This window comes from Saccopteryx leptura, chromosome 5 (genome assembly GCF_036850995.1).
Source record: "Saccopteryx leptura isolate mSacLep1 chromosome 5, mSacLep1_pri_phased_curated, whole genome shotgun sequence".
In the NCBI taxonomy this organism is placed as follows: domain Eukaryota; kingdom Metazoa; phylum Chordata; class Mammalia; order Chiroptera; family Emballonuridae; genus Saccopteryx; species Saccopteryx leptura.
In genome coordinates, this window is record NC_089507.1 from 108,374,113 (window position 1) to 108,391,644 (window position 17,532).

Genomic DNA, 17,532 nt, shown 5'->3' on the forward strand with positions numbered 1-17,532 from the left:
GTTTCTCTCTCTCCCAAATCAATGGGAAGAGATTAAAGAAAAACAAGATTTAAGGTATTTCCAATGAACACTTTGAAAAATCCAAGTTTTCTTATTTCGTGGCTTGAGATTCACAGAAATACCCAATGCGTGGCAAAAGGTGGAGCCCTTAAGTTAATCACAGAACTCTATGGCTACTGACTTCTATGGCTACGGGAATGCCACGGATCCTCCATTCAAAATTAAGAATCAAGGCACAACCACAAGCTGCGGGACAGCACAGGGTGATAGGTAGAAGTCAGCTGACACTTCCCACTTCTATGCAGCAAAAGGAGCCAGCTCCAAGAACTGCAGTCGGTCCGCCCAGTTCAGAGGCCAGGGACGCACTTGTCATACAGCAGAGACCCAAGAGAACCCTGCAAATGGTTCTAAACCAGGAGAAGCGTTCACCCAGGGAAACTACCCAACTCCCACGCACACCCCTACGTCCTACACTAGTGGTCCGCAAACCCCGGCCGGAGAGCCATATGCAGCTCTTTGGCCCCTTGAGTCTGGCTTTACCACAAAATACCACGTGCAGGCGCGCAGGTACCGGGATATCTGTAGGTCAGGCAACGGGGAGACAGGCCGCAGGATACACAGCACCGGGGATGCGCACGGGATTCATGCAGAGTTCAGTTAGCATGTGGCTCCCCAGCGGGGTTTGCCGACCACTGTCCTACACAACTGGCTCATTGGAACCCACACACCGGAAACAAACAGAAGAAAGTGCCACGTCGAAGGCGTGGGTTGACGTAAGCGCGGTCACGTCAGGTGCCGTTCTTCCGGCGATGGGTGGTCCCCAGATCGGGAAGGGAGGAGGAGCGGGGGCGGGGCTTGGGACTGTTGAGACTTTGGTGGGTAGGTGGGTTCAGACCGAGAGGACTACGGGTCGGCATTGGGCTCAGTGGGCTCGAAACAAAGGACGCTCCGGCAGGGACGCGGCGCGGCGCCTTCCGATCGGTAGGCGAGCGGCCGAAGACGGCTTCTCCGCCACCCAGTTCCCTCTCCGTGCGGGCTTAGTCGGCTACTCCTTGGTACTCCACAGCCCGCGCCGCGGTCGGGGCCCCGGCGCAGCGGCACCTGCTGCTCAGGGACCCCGCGGCCGGCCCAGCTGCTCATGATGGGGCTGATCTTCGCTAAACTGTGGAGCCTCTTCTGTAACCAAGGTGAGGAGGATGGAGCTGCGCAACCGCTCGGATCCGTGGAACGGGCTCTGGCCGCGGAAGGAAACAGCAGGAGGCTGGGCTCTTGGTGGTCACAGATGTTCTGAGACGCAGAGAAGTGACTTAGTCAAGGGAGCGAGTAGAAATTCAGTACTTTAAGCTGGGAGAAGGTGCAGGAGAAACCTGATGTGTCGGAGAAATGGGGAGGCGTTTCGGTGTCCCAGAACCCAAACTAAAAATTTCTGGATATTAGTGAAACTAAGAGGAAAGCACCTCTTGGTACCTGGAGGCATTTGGGGTGCCTTTTATGTTTCAAATTAAACATCCTAAGTCTTGCCCTAGGGTAAGTGTCGGCACTGAAACTTACCAACTTTTTTTTTTTTTTTTTTTAAACCAGTGCTGCTTTGTTTTCCGACCTGCTCTTTAAGCCAGGGCGCCTTCATGTTCACGTTCTCCCTTATTTCGCCGGTTTTCAGGACTCGGGACGAGTTGCCCTTTTGAAATACATGGCTTTTTGGAAATCATCCTTAATTCTTTAATCCTTTCCTAGATGTTAGAAAACTAAAGGCTTTTGGTTCTGGGTAGGATCTTGCGTGTCCGTAATTAGTCTAGAACTGGTTATGAGACATCTGGAAGTTGCAAGTCCAAAGGGCCAAGAAGTTGTAAAACCTGTTTTGAGTAAGAGAATGAAATGTGATGTCTTCTGAAGAAAGAATACCCAGACAAAAAAGAAGTGACTATTGGTCAAGTTTTAGGTGTTCATTTAATATTTTCTTAGTAATTGAAATGTTTCATTTTGCGTTTAATACCTGGACATAATAAAACCAGTTTTATGATGATACCAATTTGTTACTGCTAATGTGGTATCTTTTTTTTCTGGATTTAAGAAATGAAGACTAGGAAATGGTTTTAGTTCACTTGTTCCATTGGTTGATAGGGACACTAAAATATTTTTCAAAGCTATAAATATAGATATAGATATACACATATGTAAATATTTAACACAGAAACCACTTTTTTTGTGTGACAGAGACAGAGAGAGTCACAAATAGGAACAGACAGGAAGGGAGAGAGATGAGAAACATCAATGCTTTGTGGCGGTTCCTTAGTTGCTCATTGATTGATTTCTCATATGTTCCTTGACGGGGGGGAGGGGGGGGAGCTACAGCAGACCGAGTGACCCCTTGCTGGAGCCAGCGACCTTGGGCTCAAGCTGGTGAGCTTTGCTCAAACCTGATGAGCCGGTGCTCAAGCTGGCGACCTCAGGGGTCTCGAATCTGGGTCCTCCGCGTCCTAGTCTGACGCTCTATCCTTTGCGCCACCGCCTGGTCAGGCCAGAAACCACTTTTCAAGTGAATTTCATAGTGGCCAGAATTGATCTCCTTATGAATATTAATCATAAATGTAATGCATTATTTTTTTCAGCAGTTTATATTTTCTAACCCTTGTTATATAAATTCACTATTTAAAGACATGCTAAAAAGTATATTCTTACAATAATCACCTACCTACCTTCTCCTGTAGTTTAAGAAATAAAACATTACCAAAGTCATACTCTCTTTCTCTCTGGTAACCTGTCCCATTCCTCTTTCTCCCTCTGTTTTATTACTGCTCTTTATCTTGCTTTTTGAGTTTTCCTTAATCAGTAAAAGGGATGAGGATATAAAGGGAAAATTCAGGAGATAATGAAAGGCATTCGTGGACAGCTTTTATAGTCTAATAACTGTTCAGGTCTCCTAAATTCTCATGACTATTTAGATATTTCCTTTAACTTTCCTGTTGTCTATTTTTGTTTGTTTTTGGGGTTTTTTCTGTTGTATATTTAGTACTAGTGCTTTTTTCTGTCTTTTTATTCTCATTGATTCATGCCACTAACATTTAGTCATAGGGCATAAACCAGGCTTTAGATTTAGGCATAGGAGATTCAAAGATTTTGAAAACAAATAGAAAAGATACAAAGTTACTTGCTCTTATAGTGCTCAAAGATCAGTACTTGCCGGAAGTAGGAAAAAATGCAGTGAGGTAAAGGATTTAAACGATAAGTATAGAAGTGTGGTGGTTGATGGCACCAAAAGGAAATGATGACTTTTTCTCACGTGGTTCCTGAAAGACTACAGAAAAAGGTATACCTGGACTTTTATGATAAGTAGGAGTTTACAAAACATGCTAGCCAGCTAAGTAGAAGGGGCATGTTATTCTAGGTAGAAGGACTAATAATATGCAAATAGGAGAGAAATTAATTTGGTTTATGAAAGGAGGCTGAAAATACTATAGTTTAATGTGGCTGTATTTCAGTTTGCCTGTGGGGGAGTTAAGAGGAGATGATGTTGGAAAGGTAACCAGGGGAACCACATCCCATACATAGCGCCTTACTTGCTTGTTGACTGAGACTTTAAACTGTATAGAGGAAGCCATAGAATAGTTGAACAGTTTAGTTATGGTATGTTATTTTTGAGGTCAAGGGTTGATACTTTAGTCCTGTATTTTTACTTTCTATATGGACAAATTAACTGACAATCTGAACATTAATTTTAAGGTACAAGACTGATTACTTCAACACACTTATCAATAAAGGAATTTCAAAATCTTGATTATCTTTATAAAGATAATTGTTTTGTATATCTCTATTATTGTGTGTTTGTATAAAATAAATACATATGTCTATGATATCTTTAAACTCACCTCAAAAGTTTAACATTTCTTTCCTTTAATAGTCTTTTCCTTAAAAAAATCAGTTATTTTTTGTATTATCCAGATTTAAGGATGATGTAATTTGGGTTTAATGGTAGTTAGTTAATTTTCAGAACCAAATAATGACATTTTAATTTTATTATCTAAACAATCATTATCAGTGAATTTCATGTCTTGAGCACTGACAGCCAATTTTTTAAGGTATTGTTATTGTTCTGACTGCTCAGATCTGGTGTCTTTCATTTTCCTCTTTAGCTTATTCTGCTCTTAATTTGGACTTTTTTTCTGGTTTCAAACATATGAAACTTAAACTTACCATCTGTCTGCTCCTTGTTTTCTGGAATATTCTTTATCCCTTACTTCAAATGGTTCAGATTTCTGATCAAATGTCACTTCTCAGAGAGGCCATCCCTGACCACTCTTCCCACCCCAATACTCATTCTCTATTTTTTGGACTAACATTGTTATGTGTAAAAATGTGTAATCATACATTTATTTGTTTACTTGTCTATTTTAAAAGAAATAACTTCCAAGGCATGAGCTTTGTCTTATTCACTGCTGTATCTCCAATCTAAACAATGTTTGTTGAATTTTTTGGTGTTTTTAAACATAAAATTTTATATCAAATTGACATGTATACATTTTTTAAAGTTAAACAGGGCTAATGTCTTAGTGCTATTTATGGTAAATATATTAGTCCAATCTCTTTAATGTCTTGACTCTTTTCCAGTATATACTTCCATAATTTTTATTTATTAATTTTTTTACAGGGACAGAGGGAGAGTCAGAGAGAGGGATAGATAGGGACAGACAGACAAGAACGGAGAGAGATGAGAAGCATCGATCATCAGTTTTTCGTGGCGACACCTTAGTTGTTCATTGATTGCTTTCTCATATGTGCCTTGACCAGGGACCTTCAGCAGACCGAGTAACCCCTTGCTCGAGCCAGTGACCTTGGGTCCAAGCTGGTGAGCTTTTGCTCAAACCAGAGATGAGCCCACGCTCAAGCTGGCGACCTCGGAGTCTCGAACCTGGGTCCTTCCACATCCCACTCCCACGCTCTATCCATTGCGCCACCGCCTGGTCAGGCCATAATTTTGAATAATATGCATGTATGGAAATTTTAAACATCATTTGTGTTTTATTTTGTTTTTGTTTCTTTGCCAAGTGACAGGAGGGGAGATAGAGAGGCAGACTGCTTGTTGCATGTGCCCCAACCGGGGTCTACCAGGAACCCCTGTCTGGGGCCATGCTCTCAACCAAGGTATTTTTACCACCTGAGGCTGAGACTCGAGGAGCCATCCTCAGCTCTCTGGTGCTCGAACCAATCAAGTCATGGCTGTGGGAGAGGAAGAGAGAGAGAGAGAGAGAGAGAGGGAGAAAGAGAGGGAGAAGTGAGGGGGGGTAGAGAAGCAGATGGCCCCTTCTCCTGTGTGCCCAAACAGGTAATCAGACCTGGGACATCCACACACCGGGCCAAAGCTCTACCAGTGAGCCAACTGGCCAGAGCCCATTTGTGTTTTTTAATTGAGATATAATTAACATATAACATTATTTTTAAAGGTGCAAATCATTTGTCCTATGATATAAAAGAAAGTACCTTTATGACCTTTCCTTCATCATTCCAATATAGCTTTTAAGTTTAATCTGCACTTTCACTGTTGTAAATACACAGTTTTGTTACTGCTGAGCCACAGTGTGTTATAAATTGTTTCCCTTTCTCCACAACTTTTTCCCCCTAAATAATTACAACTTCTTATTGCTTTAGTTTCTTTGTACATTTGACTAAGTCAGGGGTCCCCACATTATGGCCCGCAGGCTGCATGCGGCCCCCTGAGGCCATTTATCCGGCCCGCCACACTTCTGGAAGGGGCACCTCTTTCATTGGTGGTCAGTGAGAGGAGCATAGTTCCCATTGAAATACTGGTCAGTTTGTTGATTTAAATTTACTTGTTCTTTATTTTAAATATTGTATTTGTTCCCGTTTTGTTTTTATACTTTAAAATAAGATATGTGCAGTGTGCATAGGGATTTGTTCATAGTTTTTTTTATAGTCTGGCCCTCCAACGGTCTGAGGGACAGTGAACTAGCCCCCTCTGTAAAAAGTTTGGGGACCCCTGGACTAAGGCATCTGGTGTTATTCAAAAATTCTCTGTACAAGTTTTCCTATATTGCACCAATATGATAATTTATCCTTCTTCCCCATGCCCTCAGTGTTCCTTTCTGCTTCCTGCTGGATTGTTTCCCTCTGTGCCTGGTACACACCCGTTCTGGACTTGTCTTTGCTATCATTCTAGGAATTTACTTTTTATTAGAAATCATGTCCTTCTTTCTTTGCCCTTATTTTAATGAAGCACATCCTTCAGAAATTTCCTGCAAGGTTGTCCAAAGTGATAACATTTTGCAATTTCAAATGCCCGAAAATGTGTTGTCTCTCCTCACTTTTGATTTGTAATTGGGCTGGGTATAGAATTCTTAGTTATAAGACATTTCTTTCAGAATTTTGAAAGTATTGATTATCGTCCTCCAGCTTCCAGTGTTGTTATGAAGACCAGTATTATTCTTATGAGTATTTTCTATCCAGTAGACTAGAATTGTCTGTCTCTGGCATTTCTTAAATGTGAAAGAGTTGTACCTTGATTTGTTTGCTTGTTTGTTTGTTTACTGTGGTAGGCAATCTGGACCTTTTTTATATAAAGCTGTACTTTCTTTGGTTCTAGGAAAATTAAAAAATATATATTTTAGATTTATCATATGGTATTAAATTGATTATCAAGTATTTTCTGTGTAACTAGGTTTTTTTTTTAGTTCTATTTTCTGGGATATTTTCTTTGTCTTATCGTTCTCCTATTTAATATTTTCATTCAGTTATATTTTTAATGTATAAAAACAATTTTCTTGCTTAATTTTACTTTTTTAATTCTTGTGGCATTATTTCATAATGCTATGTCATTAAGTTTCTTTCAACCTTTCTTCTTTTCCCTAATTTTCTGTTTCTATTTATTTTTATATTATCCTTTTACATTACAAGCTTTCCCCATAAATCTTTTAAGTAATTCCATTGTATAGATATAGCACGTTTTGTTTATTCATTTGCAGCGTGATGAGTTGTAATACTGTAAATACCATTAAGACTTTTTGTAGACATGTTTTCATTTCTCTTAGGTGAATAGCTAGGAGTATAATTTTTAGGTCATAAAGTTAATATATGATTAGTTTTATGAGAAACAGATTGTTTTCCAAAGTAGTGATAACATTTTTATACTCTAACTAGCAATATTTGACACTTCTACCTGTTCCACATCCCTATCAACATTGGTTTTTAACTTTAGCTATTCTGTTAGATGTGTAGTGCTATCTCATTTTGCTTTTAACGTGCAGTTCCCTGTTGACTATTGGTGTTAAGCACTTTTTTAGGTGCTTATTGCCCATTTGTATATCTTTCTTTGCAGAATGGTCATGTATTTTGTCCATTTAAAAAATGTTCTTGTCTAAAATACTATATATAATTACTTACGTATTCTGGATTTTTTTTTTTTTTTTTTTTTTTTTTTTTTTTTTTTTACGGAGTGAGTCAGAGAGAGGGATAGACAGACAGGAAGAGAGAGATGAGAAGCATTAATTCTTCATTGCAGCACCTTAGTTGCTCAATGATTACTTTCTCCGCTTGGTCAGGCTGTATTCTGGAATTGAATCCTTTGTCAGATTTATGTTTTGTGAATATTTTACCCAGTTTGTGGATTCCCTATTCATTTCCTAATGGGAATTTTTCCTCAGTGGAAATTTTTAATTTGGTATAGTCTAATTTCTCAATTTTTTTCTAGTAGCTGTTGCTTTCTGTGTCCTGTTCCTTTCAACTAGAAGCTTTAGCTGTTATATGTTACACCTATAAGCTGTCTCAAATTATTTTGGGTCTATGATATGAGAGGGGTTGGAATTCATTATTTGTTTACATGGATAGCTGCTTGTTCTAGTGTAATTTACGGAAGACTTGCTTTGGAGCCTTTGTTGAAATGGAAATGATATATTTCTTATCTCTTTTGCGTTGATCTGTATGTCTATCCCTGTGCCATACTATACTACACCATGATTACTGTACTATTTCATAGTAAATTTTGAAATCTAGTGTATCAGGACTCTTTGTTATAATTTTTTTTAAAGAAAAGATTTAAAATTTTTAATGTTTTTATTTATCGATTTTCTTTTAAAGATAGAGAGGCAGAGAAAGGGGCAGGGAGGAGTGGGAAGCATCATCTCATGTGTTTTTTTTTTTAAGATTTTGTTTATTCATTTTAGAGAGGAGAGAGAGAAGGGGGGAGAAGCAGGAAGCATCAACTTCCATGTGCCTTGACCAGGCAAGCTCAGGGTTTCGAACTGGCGACCTCAGTGTTCCAGGTTGACACTTTATGCACTGTGCCACCACAGGTCAGGCTAAAGAAAAGATTTTAATTTTCTCTGTTTTTTATTTATGTTTTATTTTGTTTATTTGCTTCCATCTACTTACTTTGAATGTTTTTGTCTCTTTTTCCTTTCATCTATAAACATTTTAAATTTAAAATGTCCCTCTTAAATACTGCTTTAGCTTTGTTTTACAAACTTTAATATATTTCATCATTCAGTTTGAAATAGTTTTTTTATTTTTGTTTGATTTGTTTGAACTAAGGATTACTTTTATGTGTTGTTTAGTTTCCAAATATTTATTGTTCTAGTTATCTTATTATTGATTCCTAATTTCATTGTGGTCAGAAATAAGACTTTTACAGTCCATCTATATAGTCTGTTTACATAAATGTACCATTTGTTCTTGAAAAGAATATATATTTGCAATATTCTTTAAATGTTTATTAACACAAAGTGATCGTTAGACTGGTTCAGATATTATGTATCTTACTGTATATCTCTTAGTGGGATCTTGTTTTTGTGTATTTTTTTTAAGCTGGTGTGAAATTCTTTTTTTTCAGAAACAGAATGAGAGTCAGAGAGAGGGATAGATAGAGACAGACAGGAACGGAGAGAGGTGAGAAGCATCAATCATTAGTTTTTCGTTGTGACACCTTAGTTCAGGGGTCCCCAAACTGCGGCCCCCTGAGGCCATTTATCCGGCCCCCACCACACTTCCGGAAGGGGCAACTCTTTCATTGGTGGTCAGAGAGAGGAGCATAGTTCCCATTGAAATACTGGTCAGTTTGTTGATTTAAATTTACTTGTTCTTTATTTTAAATATTGTATTCCCGTTTTTTTTATATATACTTTAAAATAAGATATGTGCAGTGTGCATAGAGATTTGTTCATAGTTTTTTTTATAGTCCAGCCCTCCAACGGTATGAAGGACAGTGAACTACCCACTGTGTAAAAAGTTTGGGGACCCCTGCCTTAGTTGTTCATTGATTGCTTTGTCATATGTGCCTTGACCATGGGCCTTCAGCAGACCGAGTAACCCCTGGCTCAAGCCAGCGACCTTGGGTCCATGCTGTTGAGCTTTGCTCAAACCAGATGAGCCCGCGCACAAGCTGGCGACCTCGGGGTCTCGAACCTGGGTCCTCCTCATCCCAGTCCAATGCTCTATCTACTGCGCCACTGCCTGGTCAGGCAAATTCTCTTCCTCTTAATTGGAATGTTTAGTCTAATTTACTGATGTAGTTTGAATTATGATATAGCTAGATGTTAAAATACGCAATTTTATTATTTGTTTCCTGTTTAATTTCTGCTTTTTGTTGTTACTTTATTCTCTTTATTCTTTTATTTCTTTGGGTTAACTTTTAATTTTTAGGATTCCATTTTAATTAATTAATTAATTTATTTATTTATTTTGTGACAGAGTCAGAGAGAGAGACAGATAGAGACAGACAAGAAGGGAGAGAAATGAGAAGCATCAATTTTTCATTGGGTCTCCTTACTTGTTCATTGATTGCTTTCTCATATGTGCCTTGACCAGGGCACTACAGCAGAGCGAGTGGCAGAGCTGGCTCAAGCCAGCGATCATGGGGATCATGTCTGTGATGCTGTGCTCAAGCTGGTGAGCCTGTGCTCAAGCTGGTGACCTTGGGGTTTCTAACCTGAGTCCTCTGTGTCCCAGTCCAATGCTCTATCCATTGCTCCACCGCCTGGTCAGGCCCATTTTTATTTTTTTATTGGCTATTTTTACATTGTCCTTTTGCATTATTTCCATGGTCCTTCAAGAGATTGCATCATACATTCCTACTTTTTTTTTTTTTTTTTGCAATCTACTTAAAATTAGTAATGTGAGAACTTTGAAACTATATAGTTACACTCCCCCCTTTCCTTGTCCTTTATAACCACACAAGTTATATATCATATGTATTGTACCTAAATGTTATAAACTTCACAATACAGTAGTATAATTTTTGCTGTAAACAGTTGCATGTTCTTTAAAGTTTTAAGAGGATAAAATTTTATATTTACTCATTTTACTATTTTTGATGGTTTAAATTTCCATATAGCATAATTTTTCTTCAAACTAAAGAACACATTTTTATAATGTGATGGTGATGATGGTGCATTCTCTCAGTTTTGTTGTTGTTGTTGTTGTAAAGTAATGTACTTAAATCCGTGTGTTACGTAGAGACACCAAGTCCAAATGAATTTTTTAGGAGTTTATTAGACAGCTAGCTACACGGGGCACAATCCCAAATCATGTAGAAAGTCCCTACCATTCTGTGGCTGATTTTATAGACCAAATCCCATACTGGTTGGGGTGGGTAAGGAGGGGCTTGTGATCCCTTTGTCTGGAACGGTGGTCGGCAAACTCATTAGTCAACAGAGCCAAATATCAACAGTACGATTGAAATTTCTTTTGAGAACCAAATTTTTTAAACTTCAACTATATAGGTAAGTACATTGTTATTAACTTAATTAGGGTACTCCTAAGCTGGCCTTTGCTAAAAACATCCTCAATCTGATTGATGTAAGTTCACTGAGGTCGACCCCTTCCAACTCTCCCATCCACACTCGTTTTGTATACTTGCCTCGTCTATCTCCTTTCGTTCATCCTCTCTATACGTCCAAACCATCTCAACATGCCTTTCTCAGTCCTCGACAGACACTACATCTTCTTTCACTCCACAACGCTCCCTAAAACTAACTTAATAAACTTAAAGTTTTAAGTCTTAGTTAAACTATAGGTACATTGAATAAAACTTGATATCATACTTAATAACAATATTATTTATTGATAAAATTAAATTGTAAGGTATCCATAAAATTAAATCATGACAATGACTGACAAACACTAATGTGAACAATGGCCATGCATCTCCTTGGAAAGTTTGGGTAAGTCAGGTTTGTATGTTGCTGTTTTTCATTTTAGGCATGATTCCAGGTTCTCATCAATAAGACGACTTCTCGATTTACTCTTGATAAGGTTCATTCCTGAAAGTGAGTGTTCACATGAATATGTAGACCCGAATAAGGAAAGAATAGCAAACGCTAGTTTTTTTCAGCTGATTATTATTAGCGTTTTTAGTCTATTTCACATGGTTCTGTTTTCTCATGGCTGAGACCTTACATATTTTAGTAATTTAGTTTATTATCAAATGTTAATACATGTAGCTACATGATAGATTAGAATAAGGTTCTAAAATCCTTGTATCATCGTTATAGACTTTCATTTTATTAATAGTATCATTTGGTATTACACAGTTTCTTAGTCCATTTTAGGACATAAACTGAACACATATAAAGGTCAAATCACAAAAAATTAATTTCTTAGAGTGGAAACAGGATTTGGGGACAGAAGTCTAGTTCTTTGTGAATATTTCAGACCGTCATAATTTAGCTAAGGGATTCCTTTATTTTTAAAATTTCTTAAAAATTTAGAATTCTGTACCCTTTTCTGAGATGGCTTCTAATCAGCCATGTTCTTTTTCGTGTTCAATTATATATAACCTGTGAAAGCAGTGAGATTTTCATATTTTCTCTTTGAAATTTGGTCTACTAATTTTGGACAACATGAAATACCCTGATGGGGGTGGGGGATGGCTTTGCTGGAGGCCCTTGCCCTGTCCCGAAAAGCTTTCCCCATGGCTAGAAAGAAGTCAGAGGGCATTTGCACTTTTGTCAAAGTGCTCAGAGACTGGTGAAGTGAATCTTTGTAATTGTTGAAATTGTATGATTTGTCATGTTGTAATTTGTGTAATGTGCTTAATTTCCTTGTGCAGGAATACGTGTGCTTTAGATTGTGAAGTGAGCAAAAGGGGTGGAATGTTGGTCAAATAAGTTTGTAAATATGATATTTATAGGTTTGCTCACTTATAGTTTGTATTGGGTGTGGGGGACAGGCTGTAAGCAGGCCTGGTCGTTAAAGCCTAAGGCTTAGTTTCAAGACTAAGCTTTTCCCCACATCCTTGATGGATTGCATGATGTGGGGTGGTGCACTTTCATGAGAAATCCCATTATGCCTCAGATAAGTGACTTTGTATCAGAGACTTCCTTGTTTGTATATTGGATTAAAGGTTTTGATTTCTATACTATAAAATGGGGCAGTCTGGGAGTTTGCTCACTCTCAGTTCCTGAGATTAGCATTAGTGAGGAGAGCAGAGAAAGGCCACATGGAAGAGAGGAGAAGCAGCCAAGATGGCGGAGTGCTAAGGAGAAGCCAGTTTGTGCAGAGAGGAGGAGATGGAGAACAGAGGTGAGTAAGGCTGGTGAGGTAGAAACTTTGATTCTAGGAAACTTGGATAAGTCAGTGGCTTTGGGAGCCCTGAATGGAAAGGGAAGTGTTTTCCTACCGTGTGTATTTCTTGCCTGCCAGGTGCAAGCTAAGATTAAAGTTAATGGCCCACCAGTTCTTGGCTTCACTATTTCTTTACTGTCTGCCCGAATCCAATGGGAACCTGCATGTGAATGGCCACGATGGTGGCTCCTGGCCATACAGTCCCGTCCCCCCCAAATTACCCAACATAACCTATTAGTAAATTTACATAGTCAATTTAGTAGGATCAGCATTTTAAAAAGGAATGAATATTTTAAAATAGAAACAAAAAGTAAAAGTACTGTTTTGTGAATCTTGTTTCAGTTAGTGTGTCCTAAGTCATATTATAAAATTGCTTATTTTCAGTGAGTTGGGGAAAGGGAAGGATCTTTGGTCGTTTTCCTTAGGTTCTTCAACCTGGCCTTTGACCTTGGAATATTCTTTATCTGTATTTAATCCCGTTGTTTACCTGAGGGTTGTCTATCCAGTAAGCTATTATTATTATTGTAAGATTTGATTTGTTTCCTGAGGTGGAAGGCATCAAGTTGGGAGACTATTAGCCAAACTTCCCAACAATATAACTTTAGGCAAGTTATTTAAACTAAGACTCAGTTTCCTTATCTGGGAAATGAGGCATGATATCACTTTCTCATAGAATGATTGTAGGGATTAATTTCCATAATGCCTGTAAAAACAAACTGACAATCTAGAATATTCCTTTTTTATTGACATTTTATTTCCTTAGCTGAAGAGTTGGAATCTATATCTCACTTATCCTGAAGAATATTACTTTATGACACTTCTATCTGTTCCTTTGTACTAATGATCCTGTATTGTAAGTGCTTGTTTATATCCCCAGCTTTTAAGATTTTTTTTTTTTTTTGCATTTTTCTGAAGCTGGAAACAGGGAGAGACAGTCAGACAGACTCCCACATGCGCCCGACCAGGATCCACCCAGCACGCCCACCATGGGGCTACGCTCTGCCCACCAGGGGGCGATGCTCTGCCCATCCTGGGCGTCGCCATGTTGCGACCAGAGCCACTCTAGCGCCTGGGGCAGAGGCCACAGGGCCATCCCCAGCGCCTGGGCCATCTTTGCTCCAATGGAGCCTTGGCTGCGGGAGGGGAAGAGAGAGACAGAGAGGAAGGCGCGGCGGAGGGGTGGAGAAGCAAATGGGCGCTTCTCCTGTGTACCCTGGCCAGGAATTGAACCCGGGTCCTCCGCACGCTAGGCCGACGCTCTACCGCTGAGCCAACCGGCCAGGGCGCTTTTAAGATTTTTGAGGGTAGAGATCTTGCCTTATTTGTCTTAGTCACAAATAATTACGGTCATGTATATAATGAACTCAATAAACGTTGAATTGTTGAATCATCAGATTTATACAGTTGCTTTTAACAAAAGTTTGCATCCTGGAATATGGGTACAGAGGTGGGAATGGAAGCACCTGAGGAATTGGGGAGGGGAGTTCATATTTTATAGTAGAAAAAACTGGGAGACAAGTGCTAGTTTTACCCATGTTTACCAAAACACATTATTTGAGTTCATAATAGGACCTTCATTTCCTTTTCTATAAAATAAGCAAGGTGGCCCAGTTTAGTAGTTTATGTTTTTAGAGAAGGAGATTCCTCAGAGATGCCTTATAAGTAGCACATTTGTTGCTGAATAGGGAGAGAAGGTATAGATCTCAAGTTCTGAAGTCTGTTCCAAGCTGTAATATTTTATGATTTTATAATCAATGCAATATAGCCTGACCAGGTGGTGGCGCAGTGGATAGAGCGTCGGACTGGGATGCGGAAGGACCCAGGTTCGAGACCCCGAGGTCGCCAGGTTGAGCGCAGGCTCATCTGGCTTGAGCAAAGAGCTCACCAGCTTAGACCCAAGGTTGCTGGCTCCAGCAGGGGGTTACTCGGTCTGCTGAAGGCCCGCGGTCAAGGCACATGTGAGAGGGCAATCAATGAACAACTAAGAAGTCGCAAGGCGCAACGAGAAACTGATGATTGATGCTTCTCATCTCTCTCCGTTCCTGTCTGTCTGTCCCTGTCTAGCTCTGCCTGTGTAAAAAATAATAATAATAATAATAATCAATGCAATATAGAACAGAGTTAGTGTTTTAAGGCTTTTTTATCTCCAAGAGCTAGATTCCTTGGGTTCAGGCCTCAGGTCTCAGATTTTGACATCACATCCTCTGAAAATTTTACTACCTACTCCTTGTAATAATTCAGTCTTACTTTCATTGTATGAGATATACCAAACTTGCTAAGCCATGAAATTGGGTGATTTAGAGCATTTTTTATTATTTGTTTAGTTATATAGTTGTTTACATATTGTTTGCTTTTGTTATCTGTGTTAGTGCAGATATTGTATATTTAGAAAGTTGCAGTCCCTATTTCATAATATCTTTTGGACTACCTTATATCTCAAACTTGAAACTTCATAATTTTATCACATTTTAACAATGTAAAATAAATGTTAATACAGTATTTTACAATTTGTTAACACTGAGATTTATTGCTTTACTAAACATTTTTTCTCTTTTGTTAGTCTACAAAATGTTTTGTTTTTGTATCTCTACTAAAACTACAAATTGAGTTTAGCAAAAAATTTGTTTTAATTGGGTTAAGGGATAAACTCTTTTCAAACATTTTTTTTGTTAGCCATATTTTACCTGTACAGGAGCTCCTTGGATTATGACATAGTTTCGTTCATGCAACAGTGACGCAATCCGAATTTTGGTTTAAGTCAAAACACACTGTTGGGCAGATAAAATATATTATGCTCACTTTGTTAAAAATGGCGCTGCCCACGTGGAGGTTGTCGCCCAGGTGATATTAATGTGTGTTGGGGGTGGGCTGTGGGCATGCAGGATCGTTGTAGCCTGGGGCTTGGTTTTGGGATTAAGCCTTTCCCACCCTTTTTGATGTGGGGTGGTACAATCCCATCATGCTTCCGAGAAGTGACTTTGTATCAGAGACTTCCCTATTTTGTATATTAGATTAAAGGTTTTGAATCTACACTATAAAATGGGGCAGAACGGGAGCTTGCGCTCTTGGTTCCTGAGATTAGCATTAGAGAGGAGAGAGCAAAAAAAGGCCACGTGGAAGAAGCCAGGAGAAGCAGCCAAGATGGCGAAGTGTTGAGTGAGAAGCCAGTTTGTGCAGTTTGTGCAGGGAGAAGGAAGGACATGGGGAACAGAGGTGAATAAGTCTGGTGAGCTAGAAACCTTTGATTCTAGGAAACTCGGATAAGTCAGTAGCTTTGTGAGCACTGAATTTGAGTGGGTTTTGGAGCCCAGTGTGTGTTTTTACTTGCCCGCCGGGTGCAAGCTAGAATTAAAGAAGATGGCCCATCAGTTTTTGGCTCCGTTGTTTCTTTACCAACTGTCCGAATCTAATGCGAACCTGCATGGGCCAGGCGGCTGTGATAGTGGCCCTGGCCGCTGGCTTTACACAAACCTTAGCCTAACACAAATGAAACACTTGTGCTTGTAACAGTCCAAAATGGCGTAGGTGAGCATACCAGGAAACACCAGCACCAACAACCTCACTCATATGTCATGTTACTGTGTAATTTTCCACAGTGCAACCAAACTAGTTCACCCACATAGTCCATAAGTACAATGCTATAGGCATAAGCCAAAGCACTCATGTCTCAGTTTAAGTTTTTATGGGAGTGAGTGTCGTAAACTCAAAACTATCATACCCTGAGAACCTCCTGTATTTGTCCATAAGCAAATGGCAAATGCTGTTGCTAATTTTCCTTTTTTTTTTTTTTTTTTTGTATTTTTCTGAAGCTGGAAACGGAAAGGCAGTCAGATAGATTCCCACATGCGCCCGACCGGGATCCACCCGGCATGCCTACCAGGGGGCGATGCTTTGCCCATCTGGGGCATCGCTCTGTTGCGACCAGAGCTACTCTAGCGCCTGAGGCAGAGGCCACAGAGCCATCCTCAGCACCCGGGCCATCTTTGCTCCAATGGAGCCTTGGCTGCAGGAGGGGAAGAGAGAGACAGAGAGGAAGGAGAGGGTGAGGGGTGGAGAAGCAGATGGGCGGTTCTCCTGTGTGCCCTGGCTGGGAATCAAACCCGGGACTTCCGCACGCCAGGCCGATGCTCTACCACTGAGCCAACCGTCCAGGGCACTAATTTTCTTTTTTTTTTTTTTTTTTTTTTTTTCATTTTTCTGAAGCTGGAAACAGGGAGAGATAGTCAGACAGACTCCCGCATGCACCCGACCGGGATCCACCCGGCACACGCCCACCATGGGGCGACGCTCTGCCCATCCTGGGCGTCACCATGTTGCGACCAGAGCCACTCTAGCGCCTGAGGCAGAGGGCAAGGAGCCATCCCCAGCGCCCGGGCCATCTTTGCTCCAATGGAGCCTCAGCTGCGGGAGGGGAAGAGAGAGACAGAGGAAAGCGCGGTGGAGGGGTGGAGAAGCAAATGGGCGCTTCTCCTGTGTGCCCTGGCCGGGAATCGAACCCGGGTCCTCCGCACGCTAGGCCGACGCTCTACCGCTGAGCCAACCGGCCAGGGCCCAGGGCACTAATTTTCTTTTGCACCTCATCCTATATAATCTTTATGTCTTTATGCCCTTCTTACAAAAAACTATGAGCCAACTTTTTAGCAGATCCAGAGGAACAAACACTATTGGCAGGACTGCAGAGAAACTGTTGTGCAAACACTTGATCACAATTAAACAAAAGCTCTGAGATTGGGCCTTTTCCTTCATATGATGTAAATAAACGTGCTTTCTGTCAGGCTCTGGGGATGCATAGATTTGTAACATTGGGAGCCCTCTTAAGGCTATTGTTGCGGGGAGAGGTACAGCCTAGTCTCCTGGGTGAGATTGTGATACCCAAGGTGACTATCTCATAGTGTGCAAACATGTTTTTAAAACATTTTGAGCCAGACCAGGCGGTGGCGCAGTGGATAGAGCGTCGGACTGGGA

General features: G+C 40.2%; 2 protein-coding genes across 5 annotated transcripts in view; one reads left to right on the plus strand and one right to left on the minus strand.

Moving 5' to 3' along the window:
* The window catches only part of NSUN6 (NOP2/Sun RNA methyltransferase 6), a 76,559-nt gene extending 75,836 nt beyond the window's left edge, over positions 1 to 723 (minus strand). Inside the window, exon 1 of the mRNA XM_066387416.1 lies at positions 572 to 723. The gene's annotated coding sequence lies outside the window, so the exon portion shown is untranslated. The remainder of the gene's footprint in view (positions 1 to 571) is intronic.
* Positions 724 to 854: 131 nt separating this feature from the next.
* The window catches only part of ARL5B (ADP ribosylation factor like GTPase 5B), a 403,396-nt gene continuing 386,718 nt past the window's right edge, over positions 855 to 17,532 (plus strand). For all 4 annotated transcript variants that reach the window (XR_010751750.1, XM_066387419.1, XM_066387420.1 and 1 more), the window contains exon 1: positions 855 to 1,187. Coding sequence is in view for 3 of the 4 variants with exons in the window: in XM_066387419.1 (XP_066243516.1) it covers positions 1,139 to 1,187 (49 nt within the window). In the remaining variant the exon portion in view is untranslated. The remainder of the gene's footprint in view (positions 1,188 to 17,532) is intronic.